At 49.5% G+C, this 24,935-nt stretch overlaps 12 protein-coding genes across 12 annotated transcripts; 7 read left to right on the top strand and 5 right to left on the bottom strand.

Annotated features, from left to right (window-relative positions):
• Positions 1-7: 7 nt before the first annotated feature.
• On the bottom strand, positions 8-1,238 carry TrAFT101_001305 (uncharacterized protein). The gene is made up of 2 exons (XM_024901723.2): positions 795-1,238; positions 8-732 (listed from the first exon to the last, which is right to left on the bottom strand). Exons 1-2 carry the CDS (start codon positions 1,083-1,085, stop codon positions 172-174), a joined length of 852 nt encoding a protein of 283 aa, XP_024765559.1. The 5' UTR covers positions 1,086-1,238; the 3' UTR covers positions 8-171.
• Positions 1,239-1,398: 160 nt separating this feature from the next.
• TrAFT101_001304 (uncharacterized protein) lies at positions 1,399-3,075 on the top strand. The gene is made up of 3 exons (XM_024902314.2): positions 1,399-1,687; positions 1,753-2,029; positions 2,115-3,075. Exons 1-3 carry the CDS (start codon positions 1,507-1,509, stop codon positions 2,701-2,703), a joined length of 1,047 nt encoding a protein of 348 aa, XP_024765558.1. The 5' UTR covers positions 1,399-1,506; the 3' UTR covers positions 2,704-3,075.
• Positions 2,866-4,372, bottom strand: TMA22 (Translation machinery-associated protein 22). Its single transcript, XM_024904775.2, has 4 exons — positions 3,732-4,372; positions 3,621-3,640; positions 3,226-3,531; positions 2,866-3,161 (listed from the first exon to the last, which is right to left on the bottom strand). The coding sequence occupies exons 1-4, from the start codon at positions 3,796-3,798 to the stop codon at positions 2,979-2,981; spliced, it is 576 nt and encodes a 191-aa protein (XP_024765557.1). The 5' UTR covers positions 3,799-4,372; the 3' UTR covers positions 2,866-2,978.
• On the top strand, positions 4,171-8,554 carry TrAFT101_001302 (uncharacterized protein). Its single transcript, XM_066126293.1, has one exon. The coding sequence runs from the start codon at positions 5,214-5,216 to the stop codon at positions 8,184-8,186; it is 2,973 nt and encodes a 990-aa protein (XP_065982394.1). The 5' UTR covers positions 4,171-5,213; the 3' UTR covers positions 8,187-8,554.
• Positions 8,555-8,656: 102 nt separating this feature from the next.
• Positions 8,657-10,211, top strand: PHB2 (Prohibitin-2, subunit of the prohibitin complex (Phb1p-Phb2p)). The gene is made up of 3 exons (XM_024899201.2): positions 8,657-9,114; positions 9,260-9,615; positions 9,683-10,211. Exons 1-3 carry the CDS (start codon positions 8,787-8,789, stop codon positions 10,001-10,003), a joined length of 1,005 nt encoding a protein of 334 aa, XP_024765556.2. The 5' UTR covers positions 8,657-8,786; the 3' UTR covers positions 10,004-10,211.
• Positions 10,212-10,407: 196 nt separating this feature from the next.
• NEDD8 (nedd8-conjugating enzyme UBE2F) lies at positions 10,408-11,304 on the top strand. The gene is made up of 4 exons (XM_024901722.2): positions 10,408-10,610; positions 10,689-10,743; positions 10,808-10,890; positions 10,997-11,304. The coding sequence occupies exons 1-4, from the start codon at positions 10,600-10,602 to the stop codon at positions 11,151-11,153; spliced, it is 306 nt and encodes a 101-aa protein (XP_024765555.2). The 5' UTR covers positions 10,408-10,599; the 3' UTR covers positions 11,154-11,304.
• A 182-nt stretch (positions 11,305-11,486) lies between these two features.
• TrAFT101_001300 (uncharacterized protein) lies at positions 11,487-13,423 on the bottom strand. Its single transcript, XM_024907554.2, has one exon. The coding sequence runs from the start codon at positions 12,991-12,993 to the stop codon at positions 11,821-11,823; it is 1,173 nt and encodes a 390-aa protein (XP_024765554.1). The 5' UTR covers positions 12,994-13,423; the 3' UTR covers positions 11,487-11,820.
• Positions 13,424-13,729: 306 nt separating this feature from the next.
• On the top strand, positions 13,730-15,464 carry TrAFT101_001299 (uncharacterized protein). Its single transcript, XM_024902313.2, has 3 exons — positions 13,730-14,494; positions 14,562-14,764; positions 14,836-15,464. The coding sequence occupies exons 1-3, from the start codon at positions 13,918-13,920 to the stop codon at positions 15,184-15,186; spliced, it is 1,131 nt and encodes a 376-aa protein (XP_024765553.1). The 5' UTR covers positions 13,730-13,917; the 3' UTR covers positions 15,187-15,464.
• An 808-nt stretch (positions 15,465-16,272) lies between these two features.
• Positions 16,273-19,554, top strand: TrAFT101_001298 (uncharacterized protein). Its single transcript, XM_024899217.2, has 8 exons — positions 16,273-16,513; positions 16,574-16,893; positions 16,974-17,417; positions 17,473-17,904; positions 17,963-17,986; positions 18,052-18,234; positions 18,287-18,499; positions 18,565-19,554. Exons 1-8 carry the CDS (start codon positions 16,380-16,382, stop codon positions 18,843-18,845), a joined length of 2,031 nt encoding a protein of 676 aa, XP_024765552.2. The 5' UTR covers positions 16,273-16,379; the 3' UTR covers positions 18,846-19,554.
• TrAFT101_001297 (uncharacterized protein) lies at positions 18,476-20,421 on the bottom strand. The gene has a single exon (XM_024904958.2). The coding sequence runs from the start codon at positions 20,308-20,310 to the stop codon at positions 19,468-19,470; it is 843 nt and encodes a 280-aa protein (XP_024765551.1). The 5' UTR covers positions 20,311-20,421; the 3' UTR covers positions 18,476-19,467.
• A 664-nt stretch (positions 20,422-21,085) lies between these two features.
• TrAFT101_001296 (uncharacterized protein) lies at positions 21,086-22,677 on the top strand. The gene is made up of 4 exons (XM_024910506.2): positions 21,086-21,663; positions 21,727-21,812; positions 21,894-21,984; positions 22,102-22,677. Exons 1-4 carry the CDS (start codon positions 21,600-21,602, stop codon positions 22,485-22,487), a joined length of 627 nt encoding a protein of 208 aa, XP_024765550.1. The 5' UTR covers positions 21,086-21,599; the 3' UTR covers positions 22,488-22,677.
• On the bottom strand, positions 22,672-24,527 carry LEA1 (U2 snRNP complex subunit). Its single transcript, XM_024902312.2, has 5 exons — positions 24,144-24,527; positions 23,909-23,949; positions 23,467-23,727; positions 23,218-23,352; positions 22,672-23,105 (listed from the first exon to the last, which is right to left on the bottom strand). Exons 1-5 carry the CDS (start codon positions 24,220-24,222, stop codon positions 22,887-22,889), a joined length of 735 nt encoding a protein of 244 aa, XP_024765549.1. The 5' UTR covers positions 24,223-24,527; the 3' UTR covers positions 22,672-22,886.
• Positions 24,528-24,935: the final 408 nt, after the last annotated feature.

Here is a 24,935-nt window from a genome sequence, read left to right as displayed (position 1 = left end):
CGGGGTCGCAGTCAATAGGTATAGATAGAATGAAAGGTATCGGGATCAAATTTAGATTCCATATTAAGCCCTCGAATGAATCGTGATTATCATATCTAGCGTTCTCCTCTAAGGCCCCATTGATTATTTAGTTATACACCGTCTATCATGGCACCGTAACTATAATGCGTATTAAGAAGTATCCATCGTATCGTCTTTGTCCTTGCTCGCGCCGCCGCCACTGCCGCTGCCACTGCCTTCGTTCTCTTCCTTGACACTCTCTAGAGATGCCTTCTTTGCTGCCTCCTCCTCTTCCTTTGCGAGCTTCTCTTGCCGGGCCTTCTCTTCTTCCATACTCATGCGTAGAGCAAGGGCCAGCTCAGGTTCTAACGCCGGGTCGAATCCAAACTCAAACTCGTCATTGCCACCCATACCGCCGGCGCCAGATCCAGCCCCTTCGCCAAGCATGATAGGTGTTGAGATAAGCTGGTCACTTAGCAGCTTACTGCTAGGTGGGATAACCACCAAGTGTGAGCCCTCGTTGCCCTTGACAGCATCGTTGAATGCCTGGAGTTTCTTTTGCGTGGCATCATCCTCTAGATCGCCAAACAGAACAAAGTCGACAGAGATATTGCCCTTCTTCATCTTCTTAGCTAGTTGTACAAGCTCCTTCTCCTGGTCTTCGACGGGTGAGCAAACAAATGCTATTATTCGTTGGCGCTGGGATCGGTTCTGTCGGTGCTTGAGGGCGAGCTATGGGTCCAATCAGCTTAACAGGCCATCAGGAGGCACGAACAAAAATAGGAATACCATACCGTTGCAATTTGGATGCCTGTCTTTAGGTGAGACGAGCCGCCAATCTTCTTCTTTGTCCTGTGCAGGCCCTCCAAGATCTTGCCCTGCTCTGTGGTAAGGGTGACAAGCACCTCTGGTCCTTTTCCACCCATGCTCATCAGGCCGACGGATGATTCCGGATTTCCCTGGGTGATGGTCTGGAACAGCACATTCACGGCGTCGACCTGTGCGTCGAATCGGGTTGGCTGGTAGTCTCCATTTCTGCTGCTCTCGCTGTTGTCCACAACCACCATAACAGCCTCGAGAACCATTGTAGCTGCTGATGCGGGCTCTGCGCCACTAGATCGTTTGTAGAGGGATGTTGAATATGATAGTATCAAGGCCTAGAGATTGCTGCTGCCGCTGGGGAGAAGGAGACTAAAATTGAAAGTTAAGTAAAGGTGGGAGTGGACTGTGCAGCTCAATTCGACAATTCGGCTTGTTGGAGCTTCCAGATGTCGTCACGCGTGTTCAGCCTGGGTGTTGAAATGGCTTACATAAGTCGCTGTTGCTGTTTCCCTCAAGTGGCCACAAAAAGTGGGGCCAACGGGTAGCTTTGTTTACCTTCATGTTGCGCTGTTGCGCACCAGTGATGCACGCATTCAGCTTCCTTCCATGCACGTTGCGATTTCTGCTCCCCTTCCTCCACCCAAGCACTGTCGAGAAGGCGCAAATCATTCATAATCACACATCATGGCTCCCACGCGCACAAAAAAGAAGGGCTCCACTGAGTCAAGCTCCTCGCAACAGAAAAGCGCGACATACAGCGGCTCTGGCAGTCCTTCAACACCACAGCGAAGTCCAATTCACAAGAAGAGGGCGGGAATCACCATGCAACAGAAACAAGCCTTGATCGAGAACCTGCGACTCGAAAGTACGCGGTTTCGTTGTCTCATAAATATATGGCGCGCTAACATTTCTCTCCTCTTTTCTTTTTAGTTACTGAGCGAGCCCGCAGGCTTCGCGCTCAATACCATCTCCAGGCGCAAGGCCTCAGATCACGAGTCGAAATACGCCTCAACCGAATTCCTACAGCACTCAGAAAGGCAACTATGGGCGAACTGCTCCTAAAATACGCAGAACAAGCACACCGAGCGCCTGCTCCTCGTCCGTTGCCGGTTCCTGTTAAGGATCTGCCGTTGCCACCAAGTCCTCAAAAGCCTACACACCAGACCACTCGCGCGCCACAGGTTGGACGCGCCCAGAAGCGGTTGAGGTGAATTGCGCCTAAATACGCTCTGTGCTTTTTTTCTACTTCTTTTCTTATTTCTTCATTCTCTATAAACTAACCGACCTACTAGCGATGAAATTACTAGGGATAAGGAGAATGAACTTCATGTTGGCGAGAATCCTAAGAAGAGAGCTCGCGGCGGCGATGCTGGAGTAGTTCGCCCAGCACAGGTCTTATCGCCTACCTCGTCCAACTCGCGGTTGGCGAACCGCAGCCGTGCAACTTCCCCTACCAAGTCATACCTGTATAAATCCAGCTCTCCTTTGAAAGGGGGTAGCGCAGCTCGACCTACAGCTGTAGCTGCTGGTGCGCGTGCTGGAGGTCTGAGAAAGGTCACTACAACATCAAACTCAAGCGCGAGCTCTGCTACTCCAACAGCGCGAACAAAGCGCACGGCTACAGCCGCCCCCAAAGGTCCTCCATCCAGGCCTGGGACACGAACGACGCGCAGAGCTAGTGACGTTGACGAATCGAGTGACGGAAGCGCGAATACCGTGCTCCGAAAGGCTGCAGGGATGGCAAATACCGCTGCCGCGCGGAAAGCCGCCCCTGGTAGCGCTAAAAAAGTTGTTTCGCGAGGAGCAGTGAAGTCAACGGCGAAAGCTGGATCCGCTGTATCAACTGCCGCCACTGGGAGGACATTAAGAAAGAGAGCTTGAGGGGGCATGCTCGGCTTCTGAGGAGTTTGTGCGTTCAAAGAATTGGAAGCTCATGTTTTGAGCTCATGTTTTGCAAGCAATAAATCGGCGATAGGGATCTGATGGGAATGGTTTGAGGCCGCAAATAGGCCATAGTGCTTCTTTTTTTTTTTGTTTTGTTTTACTGGCAACAGGCAATACTATGAGGAGTTTGGGCATGTAACAACACAATACATTGTTGGACTAAACCACTGGGGATTAGGCGTTTTGGATAGCTTCATTTCAGCGGGAATATATCATTTCTTCTTCTTGTCATCCACTAGCTCGATATTGTCTTCTGGTACATCCTTGTACTTTTCCAGAATGAACTCTTCTAGCTCGTCGCTGACGTCTCCCTGAACCACGATTTCTTCGCCGCCGCTGGGAAGCTTTGTAACGGAGGAACCTGTTGCGAACTTCTTTCCGAAATCCTTGGCAACCTTGAGAACGAAACATGGTCAGCACTCTTCACTTCATAGAGTAAGAATATCGTAGTAGGCATACCTTCTTCAAATCTAGACCAAAAGCTTCCAGACCAATAACGGCTGTGACAAACTTTTTCTTGTTTCTCTCGATTCGCTTGATGGTTACGACGCTCGAGGCCAGCTTATTAGCCTGCTTCTGCTCCGCAGCCTCGGCCTTGGCAGCCTTCTTCTGCGCATCCTTGGCAGCTCTCTTCTGCGCATCGATGGAGAGAGCAGCAGTGGCTGCTTCTAAAGCCTCAGGGGACCATATCCTCGCGTACATGTCCGGGTGGTGCTTCTCGAGCCATTCCTGGCATTTCTTCACGGTGCCGCCATACTCGCAGTACTACTTGGTTATAGTTGAGCCCTCAGGTCACATCGGATAACGAGACAATGTTCGAGATGGTGTTTTCTCTTGCTTTTTTTTTTCCATACCTCTGGCGGCAGAGTACACACTAAAAACCAAGCAAGAATTAGCAACTGCAGCTGGCCATTGCTTGAGAAAGCTAGAGCAAATTTTCACAGTCAAGGGGGGCTTTGCCGTACCTCCGCAGTAAATCACATTTCTGCTCTGCAGCTCCACGGGCGCCTCGGATTGTTCTGTGTCTGCCATGGTTGCTGGCAGAGGCTGAGCTGTTCAGGAGAGCAAGACGCGCGCTCTCTGTACTGATCTTTCACGTAAAGTCACAACCAAGACGCATGGCGGGGTAGATTCAGTGATACATGGCGGGGCTGCTCTTCCCACTGGCGACGTCAATTGCTCGAGGTACCCAAGTACCTCCCTCTGTTTTAGTGGAAGGCCATCGGAGCAGGATCCTCCTCCCAGCCGTGGCGGTGGCTCGACGCCTGAGGCAAGCATCAAGCTTGTAGCTGCGGGATGCCAGAGACAAGGCCATGCGTAGCCGCCATGCGTTTAAATGGAGGAATCGTGATCCCCTTTTTTTTCTCCTTTTCTCCTTCTCTTCACTATTTATCCGTTGAATGTCTTTATCTCGTTGCGCTGGCATTCTCTTCATTTCGTGATGCAATTTCTTGGTGCATATCCGTCAGCTGCAGCGCCAGTAGCGCTGGACGCATGACGGTGAGCACACTCTTAAGCCGGTGATATCGCAAAGAATCGCCAGCGAATCTCTCTTCACCTCAATAGTCACAACATTATTGCGAACCAGGTTGCCGAGCATCGACAGGCTATTGCAAGACCATCTCATTTATTGGACTTAGTGCCACCACGATGCTTCCCGGGTGCAGCTGCCCCTTAGTGATAGCAAGCATGTTAGCCGCCCAGCTCTGGCGGAGGCCGTCGCCATTGGCCGTGGCTCGAGCTCGACTCCCCACGTCGGTTGGAGTGTGTGTAGACGCCAGCCAGTCATCGCCGCGCCAAGGTGGTGGGCTAGGCGATGGCCTAAATATAGAAGCAAAACTCGACGGCTGATTGGAAGTTGCTTTTGCAGCGGCTTGACTACGATCTGAGTTCAGATGGACATCGTCTATTATACGTCTGCCCATATTGCGCCATGACGCGCTTCAAGCCGCCGATGATCAAGCATGCCAGGATCAGATGCGCCAGCGCGGCGATATTATCTGGCACCTAGAGCTGCCTTGTGTGCACCGCATTGCTCTATTCCCAAAATGCACCGCCTCGTCCGGGTGGGAGCTTGACGACTTATACGCGCCGAGCATCTGTAGCCGCCCATGCCCCCATCAGCATTTTCTTGCTCTCTAATAAGACCCAACCGTCCCTAACCAACAACATTCCGTCTCTTTTGCATATACTTCTCTCTTTTTGTTTTCTTCTTTGCGACCTCGCGCCTGTGTGCACTAATAGAGGCTTTGTTGACCAAAGCAGCCCATCGTTCGAGCTTTTCACATCGTCGCCGGCCGTCGAGCGTTTTGACCATTATTACTTTATTAATTATTTCACCCATTACGATAGTTTAATTGTTGTTTCTCTTTTCTTTTTTAGCCCGCTTTCTTCGGGTAATATTGTGGTCGCTATCTGGAATAGTGCCTGTAACCTATTTTTTCACAATGGCTGAGCCAACTCATTATATACCCAGCCACCAACAGCCCCAAGAGTCTTCGCTGGATCGAAGACCAAAGAGGTTTCTTAATCCTATAATTGAAGAGAAAACTGGAGATAGCTATGCCGAAAGCGGTGCTAAGGGAAAGCGAGCTGATACTTCGCACCTCAACATCACAGCATGGCTATCACCAATGAGCGACCACTTCCCTACTCCGAGGGGAGTGCACTATCTCGCTGCCCCGATCCTTCCATCGTCGCCGTCGTCGATGTCGGCCGATGAGAACTCGCCAACGTCCATCTCGAATTCAAACTCATGGAATCGAGCAAGCTCGATTACCGACAGCACCGAGTTCGACGAGCTATATGATCTCTATGGCGTATCAGACGATGAAGCGCAACAGGGGCTGCGTCGTTCGTCATCGGTACGAAGATCTCGAGCGACGTCTATGATGTTTGAACCCGTGATCCGACAGCCCACTCCTCTTGTCATCCCACCGACTAGGGATGAGAACGATGAGATCTGGTCTGCCGTTGATGAGCTCAAGAAAATCACGTCTCCGCTTCCGCTGACTCCATCTGCAAATCTCCCAATGTCGCCGGCACAGAAAGACTTTTTTGGCAAGCAGCAGGCTTTGGTAATTCCCACAATCTCTGCACCACCTTCTCTCGATGGAAGCTTGTCTTCAGAGCAACTCGCTACTATGAGTTCTCCTCCAACTCCTGTGATTGGCCACGATGAACCTACTTCGGAATCGACCTGGACCGGTGTACATTTACAGCCCGGAGCATTGGCAACTTTGCATGCTCTGTCTGGTGGTGATGAAGATAGCAATCTCGAAGAAGAGGATAATGAAGCTGCCCAGGCCGATCAGGTACAGCCTCCTCAGCTTCCAGAGATGCAGCAAAACTCCCTCCGGCTCGTTACCAATTTCCTGTCTCAAGCAGCATCGCGCGCAAACACCCGCTCGCCTAACCTTGCTCGGCAATCTCTTGCAGGACTTACTAGGCTCAGTATCCCGTCTCCAGGTGGTTTCTTTTCTGGCCTATCGCCTCGAAGTAGGAATACCTGGCATCCTAGAACCCTTTCGCCAATCGAGATAATCCCGACGACCACAACAGCGGAGCAGTTTTACCGCTGCCCTTGGAATGCCGCTAGCTCTCCTGTTCCTCCGGTACCTCAGCGAGACGAAGCAGAGGAATTCTATCGAAGCGTGAGCTTGACGTCGTCTGCACCGGTTGAGCATATTGTGGAAGTTCGAGCCGACCAGAGCATCGAGGATGATATGCCCACTGCTAGACCCATCATCCACATGCCAACAAATGATGAGCCCAGCGAAGCCATTAAATCCCCCTCTTCTCCTGATGTAGAAGCTATTCCAACTGAAATCGTCGAAGATTATGATCCTAGCTATGCTCGAAAACAACAGCTAGAGGCACTGTCAAACCTTGATCGTACCGAGCTGTGGCTCATGGCGCAGCGAGTATATCTCAAAGGTGTAGACACTGTCGAAGATAACGGCGCGTTGGAGACAATTGAAGAGGATTTGGACGAAGAGGACGAGGACATGACCAAGTTGGAAAACAAACCCGAATCTGAACCAGTGCCGAAGCCGGGCCAAAAGGACGCGGCGGCAAAGAAAGTAGTACGATTTTCTAATATCATTACGACCACGGTGATAGCGAAGAGCCTTCCGTCAAAGCTGCTTCGCCAGGAATCTGCGTACTATAGAGCGTTCCAAGACTACGTGGTCCGAACCCAGCTTAGCGATATTTTTGTTTTCCAACTCTCCCGCTTTGAAGCCCTTCAGGCACAGAGAGTGGCACTTCGCTCTGCTCACCACAGCCAACTGCTAGGAAAGTATCAGCTTAGCGTTCTCCCCCAGTCGGCGAAGAAGCGCCTGAGTGCAAACGTCGTGCGTGGCGATGACGTCCTGACTGATGATCCGGAAACACTACGAAAGGAGAAGGAGGCTGAAGCTATGAAGCAGATGGCCATGGCCACTTGGCATGTGGCAGCTATGAAATTCCTTAATGGTGGAAAACTCATTTCTGCCCCTGTCGCCAAGCGACTGGCCAGGCTCTCACGATTGGGATCGGGTAAAGATGGTGTTGGCCGTGATAGAGCTAGGATTTTGGACCTTGGCGGTCAATCTACTTGCGATTGGGCATGGCACTGTGCTCTCACCTACCCAAACGCAAAGATTTACACAGTGACTACCAAGGCAGTTCGTCAACTCTCCAACTCCAATATCCGAGGCCCACCAAACCATCGCCAAGTTGCCGTGGAGCGGCTCACAAAGCTTCCTTTTGCGGACAACCAGTTTGATCTCATCTCTGCTCGTGAGCTCCACGGCCTGCTCAAGTTTATTGGTGAAAACGGCGAGGATGAGTGGGAAAGCTGTCTTCAGGAATGCATGCGAGTTCTAAAACCTGGCGGCTACCTTGAATTTTCTCTTCTCGACTCTGATATCATGAACGCAGGCCCATTGGGCCTTGCTAAGAGTGTTGAATTTGGGTTCACCCTAAAGACCCTTGGCTACGACCCCAACCCAACAAAGCTGTGGTTAGGCCGACTTGCTCGTGCTGGTTTTCGCGATGCTCGCCGTGCCTGGCTCTGTCTTCCCGTCGGAGCTAAGCCAGTCGTCAAGCCTCCTACTCCTCCCAAAGACAACCTTCCAGGACCAGACGTCAAAGTCTGCCAAATGGACGCGATGGTTATGGGAAGCACAGATAATATTGCCAATGTTTGCGGCATTGCTGGTGGTTGGAGCTGGGAGAGGTGGCTTCTCCGATGCGAGATGGAGAAAGTCGCGGGCGAATTGAGACTTGTAGACACTGTCACCGCTAGCCCAGCCATCAAAGAGGCGAGCAAGTGTCTGGAAGGTTTCCATGCTGTGATAGAGGAGGGCCGTAACTGCAGAGCGGGCTTCCGGATGCTTAACGGGTATACCAGGAAGCCTCAGGTGACGACGGCGTGATGTCTACTGCGTTTGCGAAATTGAGCCAGGACGCTCGTTCTTCCCCTTTTGTTTTCTTTTCTTTTGTCAGGGTTTAGTTGAATATGTCTCATTATCATATACGGCTTTGAGAGAAAGTTTATCAGAATTTGACATTGGACTACTGGTAGTAGCCTTTCGTCCCTGGATGGACAATGTGCTCCCTGTGGGAGCAAAGGAGAGCAGGAAGGGAAGTGGAAGTGGGAAGGATAGGATTTTTGGACAACGTTTAGCTACATCATATACCCGCAAATTTGGAATACGAAAGGAAATGAATACCAAATAAAAGATATTATTTATACAAAAAGGCCTACTTAGAAAAATTGGGCTGTATAATCGAGGCACTGATTCTGGGAGTAATAAATACCTAGTAGGTACCTTGTAAGTTGTATCTACTATGTGGCTCAGGTCCTCGAAGATGCCTTAGGTAAGCTGCTGAGCCGACGCGGGGAAGAGCGGGCGCATTCCATTCGCCGAAAAATTAGAGCTTGTGCCGCCGAGCTAGTTCATGCAGACGACGGCAGGCACCGTTCGACTTAGTAAACCGCAAAACATCAGCACATCGACAGCTGGAGCTAGTTGATGCCTCGAGACACTGGGAGACATCGACATCCCAGACATCCAGACTCGAGCGCTAATCCCGGCACAGGAACGAGAGGCCAAATGTCGAACCCCAACAATTGGCAGGAGGAGGCGATGCGCCGTCTGCGCCAGATGCAGACGCGGGGCGGGTATCCCGGAGGACGAGGACCGCAGATGCCTAGAGGAGCGAATCCCGCCCTGTTTGGAGGAATCTTGCTGGCAGGCGGTGCTTGGCTGCTGTCGAACTCGCTGTTCAACGTGGATGGTGGACACCGAGCGATCAAATACCAGAGATTAACAGGCGTGAGCAAGGAGATCTACAGCGAAGGTACGAATGTGATGATGAGCTTTTTTTTCTCATTGGGCGGGAAGAAAAGAGGGGGATAAACGAGAATGCAGGGGCTATGACTTACAACTCTCTTGATTTTGCCACTGCTTGAGACAACCGAAGGCTGACGTGTGCGACTTTGCAGGAACACACATCAATATCCCATGGTTCGAGACGCCCATCATCTATGACGTACGAGCAAAGCCGCGGAATGTTGCCTCGTTGACAGGCACCAAAGACTTGCAGATGGTCAACATCACCTGCCGTGTTCTCTCAAGACCGAATGTCGAATCTCTGCCTCAGATCTACAGAACGCTCGGAACCGACTACGACGAGCGAGTGTTGCCCTCGATTGTGAACGAGGTGCTGAAGAGCGTGGTCGCCCAGTTTAATGCCAGTCAGCTCATCACGCAGCGAGAGATGGTTGCCAGACTGGTAAGGGAGAACTTGTCTCGCCGAGCTGCGCGATTCAATATTCTGCTTGATGATGTATCTTTGACGGTAAGCCTATCCGCTCTCTCATCCATGAAGTATCTAGCATATTCTAATATCTTTCTGCGCGCTATAGCATCTTGCATTTTCTCCAGAATTCACAGCCGCTGTTGAAGCCAAGCAGGTTGCGCAACAAGAGGCGCAGCGAGCAGCCTTCGTCGTCGACAAGGCCCGACAGGAGAAGCAAGCCATGGTAGTCAAGGCACAGGGTGAGGCCCGATCTGCTGAACTGATTGGCGACGCTATCAAGAAGAGCAAGGCCTATGTGGAATTAAAGAAGATTGAGAACGCTAGACTCATTGCCCAACAGTTGCAAGAATCTGGAGCGAAGAACAGGCTGCTTTTGGATGCTGAAGGTCTGGGCCTCAACGTCTTTGAGGATTCGGAGAAGAAATGAGACAACAGAAGAAACGAAGTTGTGGTGGATGAGGATGAAAAGATATAAATCTCCGCTGCATGCTTGACTGTACAAAATTGAGAAAAAATTGTATTACTATAATGAGAATCTTAACTGGGAGGTATACTAGACCGAAACGCTGGTCATTGCAATATGCACTTGCAAATCCTCTCCCAGACTACACAAAAGTGAATATGTAATCCCTCAAATGTAATTATTCCCAAGTATGAAAACATTTTTAAATCAGTAAATAGTCCAATCTGTAAGCAGGCAGCAACGCACCTATTCTTCGTTGACAGCGTCTGCTATTTATCGAAGGGAGCCCGCGAACTAACAGCTACCTAATAGCCGCGCCTTTCAGGTGGCGCAAGGCGCGCATCCGGCACCCCACCAGGCTCCAGCATCCCACTTCCAGCTTCCGTGCCGTCACTCTCAGCCTTGCTTCTTAAACTTGTCATCCTGTGCAAACAGTGGTCGGGACAGAGCTTTTTTTGTGCAAGCAAGTCCCCAACACGCCTGGACCTCCAACAATATCCGAGCCACAGGAAGGCCAGCCTTGATATTTAATCAGTGCTCTTCACGACACCACCGCCAATATGTTGATCAAGTGAGAGAGCTGCCTCATTCTTTGCTGGGTCTGTTCCTTGAATGTTTCATGGAGCTAACAGAAGTTGCAAAACGGCAGAGTGCGCACCTTGACCGGCAAGGAAATCGAGCTCGATATTGAGTCGGACTACAAGGTATACACTCTTTCTCCGACTAGACCTCCGATCGAAGACGGCAACTGAATACCTTTGTATGCAGGTCTCTCAGATCAAGGAGAAGGTGGAGGAGAAGGAAGGCATTCCGCCTGTGCAGCAGCGCCTCATCCACGGCGGCAAGCAAATGTACGATCACCATGCCGAATGACTTCCCTTCCCCCAAGGCCGGGAAAAGGCGGCAAAGTGAAGAGTGACACCATAGCTTACTAATGCGGGCTTTGCTTCTTGACAGGACCGATGACAAGACTGCGGCCGAATACAACCTTGTCGCTGGCGACACTCTGCATCTCGTCCTCGCCCTTAGGGGGGACGGCACTTTGAATAATGCTAAACGACGGAAGCGAAGCGATATGTCGACATGTCATAGGAAGCCGAGAGGATATTGGTAGATAGGGAAAGCAACAAGCAAGGGGAAGGAGCAGTATATTTGGGAGCAGATATACAGGGCCCTTTCTTCTGCCGATAACGTACGTACATTTGGTCATTTGATAGATTGAGCTATACAAAACATATGGGCTCTCGATGCCGAATATCTCCACACATGAGCATCCTTCGGGAGAACTTACCGACCTCTTTCGAGAAAGTTGATGCTGAACGAATAATTTCGTTCAAACGAACTAACAAGCAACTAACCAGCAAACAAGCACAGACTGTATGCATGGTGTGACAAGCAGCATACAAGTCAAACGTCAACAACAAGTCACTTATTAACGAATGAAAGGACAATCTCGTAAGTTTATTGAACCGTATTTGTCAAACCCGCTTGAAGCCATCTGCATTTGTGTCTACTAATATACAAGTAGCTGCATCATATCCACCAGCAGCTATCCATTTAGCATGTGACACAAAGAGAAACAGTATAGTAAAAAGAAAAATTCAATATTGCCTTGCCTGAATCTGGGCTTGAAGCTCGCCCTGCCAGCCTTGTACCGAAACTCCATTCCTTGTATAATCATTGTGGGTATTTATCACCCTTGGTATCAAGTGAGAGAAAATAGGCGGCGCCAAAAACAAAGAAGACAATGTTTGCTTAGCAGGTGTCCATCTCCCTGCACTTTAGGCCCTCCGCTTGGGTCGCATGAATATGTCCACAGCCTTCCGCTTGCGTGGCGGAGCTGAGACTGCCGGGGCTTGCTGCTGAGATTCGACAGCAGACAAAAGTTCATCGAGTGACTGGGGTGAACTTTTCTCATCCAGAGGCTCAGAGTTCCGCGTCTGGGGTAGGACGGGTTGAGAACGCTTCTGAGAGTTCTCTGCCTGCTTTGCCACTGGTGCCTTCTTGGTGACAACCGCAGCTGGAGGAACTGAAGGTTTGAACCCACCAAACTTTCGCTGGAGCGTGCTGATAGGTGCCTTTGTTGTAGTCTTTACAGCTGGCGTGGGCGCGGCATTGGCGGGCTGCTTGGATATGGCGGCTGCCCTTCGATCTAGGGCATTATCGTGGTCATCCTCATCACCGTCGTCATTCTCTTCAGAGTCAGAGAGGTAGGTAGCGCGTCGTTCAAATTCCTCCAGCGCAGCTTCCAAGGGTGAGATCTTTACGGGCTCCTTCGGGGCTGGTCGGAAAGCTGGTTGTGCGGCTCTCTTGCGATCATTCACCATGGCTTCCGGTGCTCTCGTGACGCCTTGGCCTCTATATGGCGCTCTGATGCTTCGAGAAAGGGAGCCGTGGATGTTGGCAATCTCCTTTACCTCACGGCGGACCTTTCGCATGACACTTGCCCCGTTGACTGTCTTGGTGCGGCTGCCACCACCAAAGGTCAAGGCGTTGGAAGAGCCTTCACGAGGACCGGTATATCGCCTGATTGCCATCTTTGCAGATCTGGGGAGTGCCTTGTTGCTGATGATCTTGCTCGTGTTCTTCTCCTTGTCTTGACGGAGGCCGGCCAGGGCAAATTTGAGCTTGTCCTCGCTCTCTTGAAGCGCTCTGTCGTGCTCAATCTTATACTTCTCCCAGATCTTGTACCATTTTTTCGGGTCTCTGGGTTGATACGCCTTGGATTTGGACTCCAGGGGAAAGTCGCGTTCAATGAACTTGAGCCATATCTCAGCTGTTTGGCCTTCAATGTGAGGCGAATTGAGTTCGATCTGTCGAAGCTGAGCGGGATTGTCGATCTTGATCAAGAGCTCACGGGCGACCTCGTAGCTGAGGAAGCCGATGTTGTCGATATCACGGATGTTCTTGATGCAAGCCATCATGGCGAGTTCCTTGAGTGATTTGAGAGACATGGTGACGGAGCTGGGGGGTCCGGGAGAGGACCGACAATATATAGAACTAAACAAAGGGGTGGCTTCTCCAGTGAAAGTGAGTTTGAATTGAACAAACTTTACTCAATTAATGTAAACAATAGGAACTTGAGTATATTGTTTATGAGTCAGTAATGGCTTGAGTTTGAGTGGTGAAAACTAGAAGTGAGCATAAACTGAGGCCGTCGATGACGATGATTCCCCATATGAGAAACGGCGCCAACGTGTGTCTTTTACGATCTGAAGCCTAATTTCCCGCTCCCCCCAAAGCCTAGAGAAGGTTCCCGTTCCAAGCCATATGGAGAATTTCGATGCTAAATAGGAACAAGTAAGGTAAAATTCGAACCACGGGCTCTCTTGGGGCTTGATGGTGATGGCGTATAAGTGCGAGGCAGCCGGCTTAAGTTTGTAGTTGCTACGGGTACGAGCCTTATCCAACGTCGAAAGGGTGAGCCAGCCTCGTGCACGGCCCCGTTCTGCTAAACTATGCTACTAGGCCTAGGACTAGAACAGAGCCCGCCATAAGATACTTGGTACAGTATGAAGTATGGCAAACGCACTCAAGGCTTTGGAACTTTGCTTCAGGACGGGCTACACAGTGCAGCGCTGCCTTTCAAGGCACTCCACAGCGACATTAGTGCAAAGAGCCCCTCAAGCAGCACTGACTTCATGCCCCGGAGTTGGTACCTCAGGTTAGTTCGCATGTAGGTACTCTCGTCACGTACCTATAGCTCCATCTGCAGTGACGCCTTGTGCCCTCTTTTGCAAACTTTCACATCATTACAACGGATTGCTAGATTGCCAGCAGCCCACCGTTCCGCCGCAGCCCTGATCCCCGATTTCACCCATCACTCCAATTGATTCAGCGCGAGACAGGATTTTGCCATTTAGAACAACCGAATCGAGATGGCGGACTCAGGGCTCGTCAAGTCGGAGTTCGTCAAGGACGAGCCGGCTGCCTCGCCAATGGCGCTTGACGAGGACGACCTCTTTGAAGATGCTGGCGATCTCGACTTCTATGACAAATCGGCTCCCGGAAATACGTTTGAGACGCTGTACCTTGCGCGCATCCCCAAGTACATGTGGGATGCGTGGATCAAGGTGACCGAGAAGCTGGGCGACGACGACGAGATCCAGATCGGCACGCTACGGACGTGGAACGAGCCTCAGATGGACACATTGGCAGATGGGACGCCTCGTGAGCTTACGAAGCTGCGCATGCTCCTCACGGCGAATACCCCGGAGCACCAGCTTCTCCCTCGAGAGTACGATCTGGAGATTCTCGACCAGGACGTGAACAATTCCTTCATCTTCAGCGAAGAGGATCTGCCGGGTTACAAGAACAAAACGCGCTCAGATGCGGCTAGCGCTGGAATACCACTCGCCCTGCTACGATCGAGAGGAAATGGCAATGGCGGTTCCGAGAGGCCAACCTATGATCGAAGGAGTCGGTACCAGCCGTATTACCGCAAAGCTATCCCGAGTATGTGGCCATGTTTTGAACACTAAGAAGAGTTTTTACCTTTCATAACGCTAATACAGTACTACAGAGAAAACCAAAATCTTTGGTAAAATCCGATACGATCTACGTGTTGAGCCACGAAACCTACGGGAAGAAGAGGAGCTCTTGGCGAAGCGCATCTTTGAAGCCGAGAATTCCAAAACGAAGCTTCAAATCATCAGCAGGAACAAAGCGTCTTCCATTATCAATCCTGGAGCTACGGGCTCCGTTAGCTGGGGAGGAAATTTCATCGTGCGTATACACCCGTCCACCACCTACCTATACGTCCGTCTTGGCACCGCTGCTAACTTTCTCCATCACAGAAAAATGCTGCCCCTACTGCTAAACCCAAGAAGGGCGAAATCCTCAAGGCTACTCGTATTCCAAAGAACCAGCTTCTCGATCTTATTTTCGATTGCTTCCGTCAATATCAGTACTGGTCGATGAAGGCCCTGCGGCAAAGAACTCAGCAGCCAGACTCTTATCTACGCCAGGTCTTGGAGGAAGTTGCAGTTCTCAACAAGAGCGGCCCATTTGCCAACCACTACTGCTTGAGTGAAGCTTACCGAGATAAGGGTGGCAATGATGCCAAAGAGGCTGCCGCGGAGGCGATGGATGATGATGGCGATGACGACGAGGGTGAAGAAATGGAAGATGTGCTGGTGATGCAGTGAGATTATGTCTCATTAAACGTCTTTTTTCACAGCTATGTCCGCTATGAATGGGCGGTACCACAGGGAGAGCTTTTTCTTTCTTCCATGTTCTTCCGTTATTTTTTTCATTTATCTCAAAGGACGGAATACCAGCCGTTTAAATATGAAAACAAGAGTCAATGGGTATCAACTGGCGTCGGGGCGTTGGGTTCATGCCGCTCAAGGCATTTAATACCCTTTTTATAATGGGAAATCCTAGCTAAGAGTATAGAGTATATCAATTGATTATACAATACTACATGTCTTTTTTTCTTGCCTTTGGAACTTACAGTAAGAACCTAATCTTTTATTCTGCCTCTCTAGTAATCATCATTACTAGGACTAAGATTAATAGTATTAAATGGCCCAATAACATGTAGCTACTGTCTCACTGGCCTCGGAAGTAGTGGGCTATTTTGCTAGCACGACTAGCGTCTTCTCGAGCTGACCCTACGTCATGACAAGATGAAGCAGATTGGTATTATCTATGACAGCTGTCAGCCGTTTAATCGCAGAATAACATCATGAAGAGATTTTTGTTCTTTTTCGAGTTGTATTTTGATGGCCTGATATAGGGACCCATAGGAAATTGCTAACTATGTCTATTCTTATCTCACTCGGCTTGTAAACTACTGGCTTTGTATGGAGTCTATACGTCACCATCTGTGAGCATCAGGCGCGACTGCCAGCAATGGCAATCTACCCACTTCAGCTCCTTCCCATTTATTTAGCTGCCGCCCGAAAACTGCCCTTCCGAGGTAGTCGCAAGCCATGGGTGCTGACCCCTCAGTACACATTCTCGGCGTACTCCATACATGGGAATATGGTGGCGATGTGTTAGCGTTGTCAACGATGATCTCATACAATTCATTAACAACTTCGGGGTTCATCTGACATTGATAGACGGGCCTCATCGTGTAGCTTTATAGTTCCTAGGTACATCAGTACCTGTATTCGAATAGCGTAGAAGGCAGGAAGCTCTGCTAGAGCACTTAGAGCGCTACTACTATAATAACATAAGGGGACCGCCGTTTCCGCACAAACATCCCTCTCACCCCAAGAGCTTCTCTCCATACGAATGGAGCTCTCATCAACATAGAACAGACTTGATACCAACCGTGACCTGGATAAATAATCTTCTGGCTCATACTAGATACTTCTCTCTGTCCTACACAATGGCAACGCACTCGGGGACCAACCGCCGTGCCCAGTCGGGGGGCTATCTTCCTATTGAAGACTATGGCATTGTAGGCAACATGCATACATGCGCCCTTGCTGGATTGGACGGAAGCATAGACTTTATGTGCTGGTGAGCTCTCCAATCACCTGTTGTCTGGCTGTACTTCACTTCGAATCTGACCTGGCGCAGGCCTGACTTTGACTCGCCGTCTGTCTTCTGCCGTCTCCTGGATAAGAACAAGGGGGGCTATTTCAGTATTTCTCCGCCTGATGAGTTCAGCTGCACGACCAAACAGCAATATCTCCCCTCTTCGTGCATTCTACAAACTAGGTACATTCACGAAGACGGTGTTGTCGACGTCGTGGACTTCTTTCCCCGGCCCAAGAGCGCCAAGGTAATGACCAAAGGTTACAAGCAAAACGCCTATCGCGAGGCCATCAATGTCCAAGAAGAGCTGAAGAAATGGGTTGTACGACGTGTAGAATGTATTCGTGGATCATTGCCTATAAGTACGTTAAGCTATCAAAATTTATGACGGAATTATACGTTTTGGAGAATTGGAATGGGACTGATAGAAGGACTATGGCAGACGTCGAAATCTTCCCTGCATTCGGCTATGGGCGAGACCCTCACCAGACAACACTTTTACGGGAGACTCATACACCGGAGCACCGAGAAAGCAAAATAGGAACCTTTCACAGCAAGGATGTTAAGCTTCAGCTGGACGTTGCCGTCGATAAGGAAGTTGGGCACAACTGCGGCGATATGACTTTTGAAAAAGTCAAAAAGGATGAGATGCTCGGCGAAGGCATAGTATCTCGCTTTACCTTGCGTGCCGGCCAATCGGTCTCATTTATCCTGAGAAATGACCTCCCCAATCACATCACGGAGGTCATTACAGATGCAGTCTTGGATAGTCAACAGCATGACACGCAGACATTTTGGTACAACTTTATCTCTCAATCCAAGTACAAGGGTCGATGGAGAGAGGTTGTATCGCGAAGTCTTATGATTTTGAAGCTGCTTACCTATGGTAATGCGCAACATATGAACCCTTAACTTTCAGAGCATGGATTAACAATCGATAGAACCGACTGGTGCCATTATCGCTGCCCCCACATTCTCCTTGCCTGAAGACGTGGGAGGCGTAAGAAATTGGGATTATCGTTATTCTTGGGTCCGAGACTCGAGCTTTACTATATACATCCTTCTCCGGCTTGGCTTCAAAGCTGAGGCAGATGCATATATGGACTTCATCATGGAGCGCTTCACATCAGATCGGGGACCTGATGGGGGGCTTCCCATCATGTTTACTATTCATGGGGGCACTGACATTCCTGAAATGACCCTAGATCATTTTGAAGGTTATCGAGGCAGTGCGCCTGTTCGCATCGGCAATGGCGCAGCTTTTCATCTTCAATTCGACGTGTACGGCGAATTAATGGACTCGATTTATCTGTACAACAAGTATGGAAAGCCAGTGTCCTGGGACATCTGGTGTGCCGTACGACGGATGTTAGGTTTGTATAACAATCAACAGCTCAGATAAGACATTATACTAATTCGTTCCAATGCTAGATTATGTCTTGACCATTATTGGTAGTAAGTAAACTCGCTATATTCTAATTTTCAAAACCAGAGAAAGTAGAGAAACTTACCAGATATAGAAACCGACATGTCTATTTGGGAAGTGCGCGGAAACAAGCAACGGTTTACCATTTCTCAAATCTTTCTCTGGGTAGCATTTGACCGCGGTCTCCGACTGGCAGAGAAAAGATGCCTCCCTTGTCCCAATAGAGCAAAATGGCTCGAGGCTCGCGATAGCCTTTACGAAGAAATTATGGAAAAAGGTTTGCATCCCTGTTAGTCTTTTATGGTCTCATACTCACCAAGGCATACCAGGTTACAACACGGAAATGAAGTCCTTCGTCCAAAGCTACGAGGCCAATACGGTCTTGGATTCATCTATTTTACTTGCTCCTCTGGTGTTTTTCATAGCTCCAAGTGATCCCCGCTTTGTAAACACAATCAACCGCATAATGCTGCCGCCAGAGGAAGGAGGATTGACGAGCACTGGGTTGGTATATCGCTACGACACTGATGAATCAGATGATGGTAGGCCATACTATGAATCTGAGAGAGTATATGACAAAGCTAGTTACTAACCCACCACTGCCTAGGCGTTGGAGGAAGAGATGGAGCCTTCTCAATCTGCACGTTTTGGCTCGTTGAGGCTATGACTCGTGCAAGCATTCATGAGCCCCATTATCTTCCCCGGGCTCTGAACCTTTTTCAGAATATGTTGCAGTTCTCGAACCACTTGTCCATGTTCTCCGAGGAGATTGCACGAAGTGGCGAGCAGCTAGGCAACACACCGCAGGCTTTTAGCCACCTGTCACTTATCAGCGCAGCCTTCAATCTCGATCGAGTTTTTGAAGGATGGCAAGACTCTCGCACCTGAATATCCTCTATGAATGGCGGCCAAGTATGTGTTTTATACTCTCTATCGTATCGTTCTTGGTAGGTTTTGTTGATGATTCTAGTGTTTGATGTGATGCATCTATAAGTTTGTATTTGCAGCTACGCTTTAGCAGTGATACTAGAATAAATAAATTAAAAAAAAAAAAAAGAGAAGAAAAAAAAAATGTCAGTAATTTTCTCTTTCCTATTACTATCACAAATTTCGCATCTCCATATATAAAGGTGTACCCAAGGCTCTTCTAGGATTGCAGGAAAGCACCGTCACGGTTGGAGGCACCGTCATGTTTAGCTATTCTATAGCACTTCTTAGCCCTATAATGTATCTGAGAGCCGCGTTTGTAGAGTCTCTTGTTGCATGCGTTGCAGCTGGCTCCGAGTGAATTTACGGTCGAGTATAACACGCGGCTAGGATTTCCGGGACATATTTCGAGTGTAACCTGTAGTGGGAAACCTTCATCTTGGTATAGCTGCTGGCACTTCACACACGGAGGGGTCGCCGACCCCAGGCCTTGCCTTGACATCCAGACAGCGTGAAAGTGTAGACATACATGATACTGTATCTTGTCGTATAAAGTCAGTGAGATTGAAGACCGATACTAAACTCATTGGCCCGTTGAGATGCGCTCCAGCGTTTGGTTTTGCAGAATTTCTCGAAAATCCCGTGCCCAAACGATGTTCCCATCCTGCGGACGGCTGTCGACGTGTGGGACGCGGACACCGACACGATCAAGCGTTTGCATGAGCGATGACTTGGCATCCGCGGATATGACGATGCCGTAGTGAGCCAGGAGGCACTCCATGTCTGTGGTTGAATCGCCAAAGTAGACGGTTGGACTGGACGAGTGCTCTGCCTCGGCGATGAGCTGGCTCAGAGAAGTGGCCTTGTCGCGGGCCGTAGTCAGCCTGACGCCGCGGTTGAATCCATCGGGGCCTTGGATTGTGCCGTCTGCGGCTATCTGGTTGGTGATGACGCGAACGTCAACCGGATGGAGCACGCCCTCGATAAAGGCCCTGGACCAGTTCACCGAGAGCACGCCGACGTGCCAGCCCCTTTGCCGCGCCAGCTCCACCACCTCGACGAAGCCCTCCCTGATGGCGACGGCGCCGCTGGAAACCTGGTCCCTGCCCATCTGGAACAGGTGCTGCGCGGTCAGGCCGGAGAAGAGGCCCGACTGGTCGACCCTGTCGAGCGACGCATTCTCGGTGTCCTTGAGGCTGGACAGGTAGACGAGCTCTTGCTGCGGCTGGAGGCGCTCGCTCTCGGGGGGCGTGTAGCTGCTGGCAAAGGATTTGTGGTCGTCGCCGTAGGCCTTGACGATGGCGTCCCAGGCGGGTTGGAGGTCTTGCTGGTTGGTGCTGCGCTTGAAGTCGATTGCGGCCTGGGCGAGTTGGAAGATTGTGTCTTTGATGGTGATGGTGCCGTCGAAGTCGAAGATGAGATTCATTTTTTTTTGTTCGTTGTAATTGTGTAAAGTACTTTGTGCTGTGCTTTTTTTCTTTTTTTTTTCTTTTTAAATATATATATATATATATATATATATATATATTGTAGGCTGATTTTAAAGTATGTCTTCAGAATATAGAAGTATTGTGTAGCATGAATGGGTTGTAAGAGGAGCAAGTGAGGTGGACTGATGGATATGTAAGTGCCTGTTACGCTATATTAGAGGGGTGCACAGCGTGTTGCTCCATTGAAGTCCTCCCTGTGGCGAAGCTGAGAGGCGCTATACAAGCATTTCATTACTAGTAGTGCCTACAATTATGTACTGTATTTTATTCGCCTTACACATACTATATAGCGGGTATTCAAATGGCATGCAATGTGTTACTCAATTGCTCAATGGATTATAGCTAGCTATCTGGCTAGATGTGTTTGTGTAATAATACATCATCGCTCAGAACAGATAGTGCATACATTTCCCATCACACCCTCGCCCATCAAGCTGTATTTGCCAGCATCGCCCGTATTATTAGAGCAACAGTAATACATAATAAGAGAAACCTTGAAAGTTTTTGAATTGGATTTTGCAAGTGTAGATTGTGAAAAGCAACTTTGTTATAAAAGCAGCAGATGAGATGGGTTGTTAGTGGCCCGACTCGCAGGCAGTGGCGGGCCTGAGCTTCCATCGGACTGGCCATTCCAAGACTTCAATCGTTGAAAGAGCGATTGCAGACAGAGCACGTGCCAAAAGATAGAAAGATAGAGAGAGAGAACGACATTGATCCATCAGCGTCACTTCATTCAACCATTCGCAAATTTTCTCATGCCACCTGCTCCATTGCCGGAAACACAAAGCAAACGCCCCTCCATAGCAGGTCCCGGCCTGCTGCTGCTGCTTTTACTAGATACTAGCAGCTTACTAACTCAAATATCCGCCCCTAGCCCTCAACCTCGACTTACTTCACGACCGCCGGCGTATAAGAAAACTTGGGGCTCCTACGCACAAACACACGCACACTCTCTCTCTCTCTCTCTCTGTCCACGTCCCATCTTCAACATTGACTTCAGCTCTGGAAATTCGAATCCATTCATCCTTCTGCCAAGATCTGAGTAAAGGGGCCTCGAGCTTTGATATCCTGCTTCTGCAGATTTTCTTCCGCTCAACCTCCCTTCCTCCACTCACTCTCATAAGCCAACAACCCGCGACAACACGCGTCAAACACCACGCTCATCAACCTTGGCCAGGAGCTTCTACTCTCCATCCCAATCTCTTCTCGGGCCTCATCTTCAACAATGCCTTACAACACCAACGCCATCCCTCCTCGAAAGGAGCCCACGGGGCAGACTCAATTGCCATGTAAGCTCAATGCTCTCTTAGCCTATTTCTTCTCATTTGGAAAAACTAACACGCCCTTGCCAGTATCAAGAGTCAAGAAGATCATCAGCCAAGACCCAGATGTCCAGATGTGCTCCAACAATGCCGCCTTTGTCATCACGTTAGCCGCTGTAGGTCGTCTCTTCCTCGAAACTCTTCCCAGTCTTCCCATATGCCTCGTCTCTCCAGCTAACACGGGCATTTTCACGCAGGAAATGTTCATCCAGCATCTCACTGAGGAGGCCCATGCTCAGGCAAAACTAGAACGCAAGCCCAGGCGCAACATTCAGTACAAGGACGTCGGTACGTTGACTCGACGGCTTATTCCAGTCGCCTCCTCTTCTCCCTTCTCTTTGCCTTTCTCTCTCCCACTAGAATAATGCCATAACCATGTTGGTATCTCTAACGCAAACTGACCAGCCAATGCCATCTCACGCCGAGACAACCTCGAATTCCTAGAGGACGTCGCCCCCAAAACCACCACCTTCAAAAAGGCAAAGGCCGCTGCCCAGGCCCAATCTCGCGGCGAGACAGTCGCTGATGCAGACTCAGCTGCTGTTCACCGCGCTACGGCAAATGGCAGTAAGAGCAAAGCCAACGGAGGCAAGGCCGCTGTCAACGGTCAGGGTAAAGCCGGCACCAACCCCTTCACACTGTCCCTTCGTGGCGAGGAAAGCGGCAAGAAAGAGAGCATCACAACGGCGACTGCTGCAGCGGCGTCAAATAATCCGAATGATCAGCTTGAGCTGGAGATGAGGCAGGCCACGCGCCCTCAGGATGATGCCGACGTGGACATGACGGGCTAGAAGCGAGTTGTCTTGTGTCACGAAGCTTTACCGCGTAAAAGGGTTGTCTCTTGGACTGCGATGCCGTCAACCCGTGGGAAGCGATGCCGGCTTAGGAGCATGTAAAATTAAGGGTTCATCATCATTGCTGTTGCATCTTCATTGTGGGTAGTTTTAGTTGGTCTTTGGAGTTTATATATTTAATGGCAAATGTTGTTTATTTTCTGTCAACACCGTGTACCAACCAATGCTGCTTTCTCAGCCTTCTTGTCTTGTCAAGAGAAGCCCTTATTTAAAAAGTATAAATGGAAAAATAGTAAGTAAAAAAATACCCTCAAAAAATAACACAACCATGGAGCCAAACATATCCTTGTGTCAAAATAAAACGTCATGGCCCAGATTACCTCATAGTAACTCCCGTCACTCCTCCATAGCATCGCCGTAAATACCAGATGGCAACCGTCCCTCGTTCAATTCCTTCTCCAGCGCGATAATCTCCTGCAGGCTCGTCGCCTTCTTGATCTTCTCTTGCAGCCTCTGCTTCTCTTCGTCCGTCAACTTTATCCGCGAGAGCTTCGACGGCGCGGCTGCTACGCCGTTGGATGTGACTTCGAATGTCTTTGACTTTTTGCCCATAATCTAACAAAGAGAAAAGGGGGAAAAAAAAATGTTGCATTAGAATTGATATCCAGCAGCATAAAACATGATATTTTATGAAGGAGGGGGAAGGGGGGGGGGGGCTATAGCGTACCGATGTTGCCAGAGCTGTAGGCTCCTCCGCTGTGCCGAATAGTTCTTGGCTCTTCTCTCGTTCCGACTGCTTCACCTTTTCGTAGTCTAGAAATCGAACGGACGGACATCTCCAGATAACCCAATAACGATAATGCTGCCCCCCTCAAAAGTCAATTTACCCATCCTACAACACAAGACAAAGGGAGAAAGCTAAGGAAAAGAAGGGAGGATAGAGAGAGAGAGAGAGAGAAAGAAAAAAAAAACGCACCTCCTTCTTCGTAACAGGGTTATCCGCCAACACCAGCTGCGTCAGCCGCGTAAACGTCCCCAGCGCATCCACGTCCGCCAGCTCCGTCAGGTTATTCGACGCCAGCACCAGGTTCCTCAGGTTCGGCACCGCGGCCGCCGCCGTGGGCTGGATGCTCGCGACGCGGTTGCGCGCCAGGAGCAGCGTCGTTATGCGCGGCGAGAGGGGGAAGTTGCCCAGCACTTGGATGTCGTTGTCGGTGAAGTCGATGGCATCGTGGGGCTATATGTAACAGGAGTTAGCCATCGCCTTCTTGCTTTTTTTTTTTTTGCCTTGGATCTTCGGGGGGCTTGTTCATTGAGAGCTCCGTAGCATAAGGGTAGGGTAGAAAGGGGAAAAAAAAAAAAAAAAAAAAAGGACAAAGTAGAAGCTTTGGGGGAGAGGGAGAGGGAAAGAAACTCACGCCCGCAACACCTAGGTTTTCAATCGCAGGAATTCGGTGTCCTATTCACGCCACGGCGCCAAGAAAAAGGCCTTTCAATGTATCAAACGATTCCTTTTTTTTTTATCACAATCAAAGAAGGTGAAAGAAGAAGGTTTAGAAGAAAATAAAGAGATGAAGAAGTGTGTAGTATCTGCTCCTTTCATTTCCTTTTTTTCCAAATACCCTCCTCCTCTCCTTCAGGTAGCAAACGCACCTCGGAGATCAAGCTCTCTTTCCTTTAGGGGATTCAGATAGGACAGCGAGTCCCTAATCAGTTCGGCCGTGAGCCGCATGATGTGGAAACCGGGGGTCGGTTACGGGTCGAGAAGGATAAAGAAAAAAAAAAAAAAAGACCCCTCGAGAGAGAGGCTTTGCGGGAAACGTAGAACCGCCCGATTTTGCGATTTTCTCGATTCGCGCTTCGAAGGGGGGGAGCAATTGCTCAGGTAATCGTCGTCGTTGGATTATCCAGCAATTCAAAGCGAATATTCTCGATATAGATATTGTCGTCGCGGGCTTCGAATAGGGAAAAGGGACTTGAAGTGTGGAAATAAGGAAAACAATCACACAGTAAGGCGGTGGTGTCGCATGCCGCACTCTAAAGCTACATGGGCAAGGCTGAAATGCTTAGACAAGGCGTCGGGAAATTTCAGTGACACCAAAAAAAAAACGCCACACTTTGCGCAGCGCCACCAATAGCTAGAGCCACACTTCAACTTCATGCCTCAACTACACCGAATACTGGTCGTCCAACTAACACATCGCAGATCTCCGTGTCTGACTACATCAAACTTGCTTCAATGCTCTCTTGTACGGATATATCTCCAGACTCATAACTTCACAGCCTAATAATACTGCATGCACAAAGTACTTCCTCTCTACGGAGGCGGTCTTTAACAATTACTACTCGATTCCGGAATAATGCTACTTTGAATGTTATCTAGTAGCACTTTCGTCATCTAAGAATAAAAAGTCTTCAACAGTTGACATAGAATCTTCCAGTACT

This window comes from Trichoderma asperellum, chromosome 1 (assembly GCF_020647865.1).
Source record: "Trichoderma asperellum chromosome 1, complete sequence".
In the NCBI taxonomy this organism is placed as follows: domain Eukaryota; kingdom Fungi; phylum Ascomycota; class Sordariomycetes; order Hypocreales; family Hypocreaceae; genus Trichoderma; species Trichoderma asperellum.
The sequence above is the reverse complement of the archived record's forward strand: the minus strand, read 5'-3'. Positions and strand labels throughout refer to the sequence as shown.